The 4,523-nt window shown below is 57.0% G+C and overlaps 1 protein-coding gene across 1 annotated transcript; it reads left to right on the top strand.

Moving 5' to 3' along the window:
• Positions 1-210: 210 nt before the first annotated feature.
• SOWAHB (sosondowah ankyrin repeat domain family member B) lies at positions 211-4,252 on the top strand. The gene has a single exon (XM_033857148.2). The coding sequence runs from the start codon at positions 557-559 to the stop codon at positions 2,951-2,953; it is 2,397 nt and encodes a 798-aa protein (XP_033713039.1). The 5' UTR covers positions 211-556; the 3' UTR covers positions 2,954-4,252.
• Positions 4,253-4,523: the final 271 nt, after the last annotated feature.

The raw sequence follows: 4,523 nt of genomic DNA, 5'->3' as shown, positions 1-4,523 counted from the left end.
GGTCGCCTACCTGCCTTCCATTCCCCTGCACGGGAGCGGCTGCGCGACCTGCCGAGCTGTACGTTGCCGGCTCCGGCTAGCTGGCGACCTCACCTACGGCGCTCTTCCGGGCTCGGACCAGCCTGACTCATCTGGGATGGGTGGCAGGGGTGGGGGAGACCTCAGAGGGAGGAGGGACAGGAGGAGGCGGGCCGGGCCCTTCCCCCAGAGCCGGGGAGGAGGCGTCGCCAGGGCGCAGGTGAAACCGACTCCGGCCTATCCCGGGAACTTTCGCAGCGGGGACTCGCTGCGCGAGGCGCGCATCGCGCAGGGGCGGCCTGGGAGCCGCCCTCTCCCACCCTGGGCTGCGCGCGGGGCTCAGCACCGGGGCCTCTCCCCGGGGACCCGCGGCCCTCTTGGCACGTTCTGGGACTGCAAGCAGGCCGTGGCTGATGGAGGCGGGTGGCGCCGCCCCGGGCGCAGGTGACAGACGCCAGGCCAGGGTTTCTGTTGGCGGGGGAGAGCGCAGGGAGGACGAGACGCAGACACCTCGGGGCCAGGGGACGACGGGGCAGCGATGGCCCGAGAGTTGAGCCAGGAGGCACTACTGGACTTTCTGTGCCAGGCCGGGGGCCGAGTGACCAACGCCGCCTTGCTGAGCCACTTCAAGAGCTTCCTCCGAGACCCCGATACGCCCCCCAGCCAGCACCAGCGCCGCCGCGAGCTTTTCAAGGGCTTCGTCAACTCGGTGGCCGCAGTGCGCCAGGACCCCGACGGCACCAAGTACGTGGTGCTCAAGAGGAGGTACAGGGACCTTTTGGGGGAGGAGGGGCTGCAGCGACCCAGAGACCCGCCCGCGGCCGCCGCCCCTGCAGGGGGAGCTGCGCCCAGCTTCCCGCTCCTCGCGCGCAGTGGGGAGCCGCCGCCGCCGCCGCCGCCGCTGCCGCCGCCGCAGCAACCCCGGCGGCGGCGGCGCGAGAAGGAGCTAGAGGAGGAGCAAGCAGGTGCCGCAGGCCCGGCCGCCGAGGCAGGCTGCAATGGACTCCCGGCCAGCGGGGCCCGGGAGGCGGCCCGGAGAGGCGGCCGGCGGAGGGGCAGCTCCGGCCACAGGGCGCCGGTGCCCGCAGCCGCCCAGGACGGAGCGAGGTGCGTGGCGGCCGAGACGCAGGGCCGCCGCTGCTGGGAATGCCTCCAGAACGGCCTGGGGGGACTCCCGGGCGAGCCGCTGCTCCGCTCACTCCCCGACGCCCCCACCGCCACCGCCAGCGCCTGGGAGAAGCCTGCGCCGGCCCCGCCTGCCCAGGACGACAGCGGGGCTCCCAGGCCGCAGCGGGAAGGTGCGCCCGCGGAGCCCCCGCCGGTGTGCGCCGCACCCCGCTCTCCTCCCACAACCGTCGAGGCTGCTGGGAGCGGGGCTTCCCCACCTGCTCTCCTGTCCTGCCCCACTCCCCCCGGAGAGCCGCCCGAGCTGGTGATCTCGGGCTCTCTGCATTATTCGACCCTGCAGAAGCATCAGCAGCGCACTCGAGAGTGGGTGGCCAGACACCCCCAGATACCCGAGGCCCGAAACCAGGGTCCCATCCGAGCCTGGTCGATGCTGCCAGACAACTTCCCCCAGCTGCCCTCGGAGCCGGGCTTCTGGGTCCCGGTATCTAAGCCAGCACCACCCGACCTCCCTCCTCCCCCTCATTCTCTCTTTCCCGCTGTTTCGGAATCCTGGCTCGGGGAGTCTCCATTGGCAGTCTTTCGTAGCATTCGTTGTCAGCTGTCCCTACAAGATCTGGAGGACTTTGTGGACCAGGAGAGCCACGGCAGCGAGGAGAGCAGCAGTGGACCCAAAGAGTCCCCTGGGGGTTCTGAAGAAGGGCTGCACCTTGCCCCGGGAGCCCCAGATGGGAGAAGGCTCAGGAATCCAGCTGGGGCCCCTTCTCCAAAGGAGGGCTGCCCCAGCGGGAGCCTTCAGGGCCTCAGGAACATAGAGGATGGTCACCCTTCTCAGCCCGTCCCAATAGGAGCTGGTGGCCTTGCAGGCCACCCTCAGCCTTTGCCCTGGCCTGTCCCCAAATTAAGGAGATCCCTAAGGAGGAGCTCTAGGGCAGAGAGAGCCAAATTGTCCTCCTCTGATGAGGAGTGCCTTGAGGAGGATTTGCTGAAAAGGAGCCGGCGCCCTCCCCGGTCCAGGAAACCCTCGAAGGTGGGAGCAATGTCCAGCCCAAGGGTGGATGCCGCTTTGACACCAAAACCTGCAGACATTAAGGCTACTGTTGTTGAGTGTGGTCATCCACACAGCTCATGGGCCCCTGGAGGGGAGAGGCCTGCAGCCTTGATCCCCCCCAGATCTTCCGAGCACAAGTCATCCCTGGTCCCCCTTGATGCCAGGGAGCATGAATGGATTGTGAAGCTTGCCAGTGGCTCTTGGATTCAGGTGTTGACTTTGTTCTGGGAGGACCCCCAGCTGGCTTTGCACAAAGACTTTTTGACCGGGTACACTGCCTTGCACTGGATAGCCAAACACGGTGACCTCAGGGTCCTTCAGGACTTGGTCTCAGGCGCACAGAAAGCAGGGATTGCTCTTGATGTAAATGTGAAGTCCAGTTGTGGGTATACCCCGCTGCACCTTGCAGCCATTCATGGCCACCAGGGGATCATCAAATTGCTGGTGCAAAGGTTGGCGTCTCGTGTGAACGTCCGGGACAGCAGTGGGAAGAAGCCTTGGCAGTATCTGACCAGTAATACCTCTGGGGAAATATGGCAGCTACTGGAAGCCCCACGGGGCAAGCCCATTTTTTCCACCTATCCCTTGGTTCGAAGCTCTTCCCCCACCAGGAAGGCCAAGAGCCGGGAAATATCTAGAAATGTCACTCGAAAGACTTCCTTTGCTGCACTGCTCAAAAGTCAGCACAGCAAATGGAAGTCAGCCAACCAGTATGAGAAATTCCCCAGTCTAAGGGAAAGAGAAGAGTATAGTGACTGAGGGGAGCCCCTCTCTCCAACATGGCCTCCATACCCCCATCCTTGAGCTCTTCAGTGAGAGAATCCAGGGGGAATGGAAAAATTGCTGAGGAATTGGTCGACAGGCCAAGTGAGATGGCCTACCTAGTGTTTACCTCCCTGGATTCTGCATCAGCACATCCTGGGCCTCAGAGGTCGTCCAAGCTTTCTGACGGCTCAAGTCCTCGGGCCAGTGAACGTAGACAAGGAGCAGAGTCAGGTGCTTAGAACCCGGCTGTTCTTCTCCTTCCCTTGCCATCACAGATCTGGGCACAGCAGGCCACACTATTCTCCCAAGCAGCTACCCCAGGCCTTGGCTAGAGAGGAAACAGATGTCTAACAAGAAGAGAGGCAATTCAAGGAACTGATGAAGCTCAAACAAGATCCTCTCTCTGGCTAGGAGCTCTCTGGCTTCCATTCATTTGGAGAACAAATCTTGGCTAAGAGTGGAAAACACCAGGTTTGAAATCAGATGGCTCCTCTTCTTTCCCTTTTTTTTTTTTTGGCATTCAAATCTGTGCAGTAAAATTATTACTGGAGAGTAGAAGTTGCTTTAAGAGATTCCTCTGCCCCATCGTCAGGTCTTTCTTTGAATGCAACCTTTGGTAGCCAGCACAAGAAATGATTAATGCCTCGTTTCAGAGAAGCAGTTGGGTAAGATCCAGTTGTGACTGACATTCAGACCCTGCTTTTTAAGAAAAACATCAACCTGAGGGGAACTTTCCAAATGTAAAAACTGTATGGCTCATTTGCATAGTGACTGAAACCATCTTTTATGGAAACTCCCTGTGTAACAAACAGCAGAATTAGCATCAGTAGTTTTCAGTAGGTTTGAATGGCCAATGTTCATACTCATGTAAAGTGAGAAATGATTTTGTTCTGGGGATGCAGTAAGGGTTATGAGGTGAATGCCTCCCCACCAGGAACTTTCTAAGCTGCTAAATATAATTTTATTTGCACTAAACATTTTGCCAATTAAGATTAAATATTAGGTTTGAAGTGCTGTATCTCTAACAGGAAGTGGTCCTTTTATTTGCTCGTGGTGGGACTGATCTCTGTGGGTCCATGGAATGAGAGAATGGCTAGTTTATGAACTGCAGTAGAAAATCAAGATTTCAGAATGTAAATTCAAAGAGGGCTGAAAGATGAAGTGTCTAAGAGGAAATAGTTAATTTTTTATGGAAATGTTCTCATGCGCTGTGGCAATGATGTTGTATTTTAAAGTATTTTTGTGTTTCTTCTGGCTATTTTCCCCCATTAAAATATCAACAGATCTTTATAATTTATTGTACTTACGCTGATGATTGTTAACTTTCTGCCTTACAAAACTGTGACTCAGTATCAAATATTTTTGTTTCTTTGTAGTTTTACTTTATAATTTTGCTGAAATAACTATATCTGTTCTATTAGAAAACAAACAAAAAATAGGCAGAATAAATAAATTTAAGGGTTGCTTTTCTCCAAAAAGACCTATACAAGGGATGAAACTTTGGCAAATCACATCAAGGAAAAAAAGCTACAAGTACAGACAGCAGGTGTATGGTTAGGAGAGA

Source organism: Tursiops truncatus, chromosome 5 (assembly GCF_011762595.2).
Source record: "Tursiops truncatus isolate mTurTru1 chromosome 5, mTurTru1.mat.Y, whole genome shotgun sequence".
Classification (NCBI taxonomy): Eukaryota; Metazoa; Chordata; class Mammalia; order Artiodactyla; family Delphinidae; genus Tursiops; species Tursiops truncatus.
This window is presented reverse-complemented; position numbering and strand designations above follow the sequence as displayed.

Excerpts from the sequence above, each read along its gene's own strand:
- SOWAHB (XM_033857148.2), top strand. The coding sequence starts at position 557 with ATGGCCCGAGAGTTGAGCCAGGAGGCACTACTGGACTTTCTGTGCCAG.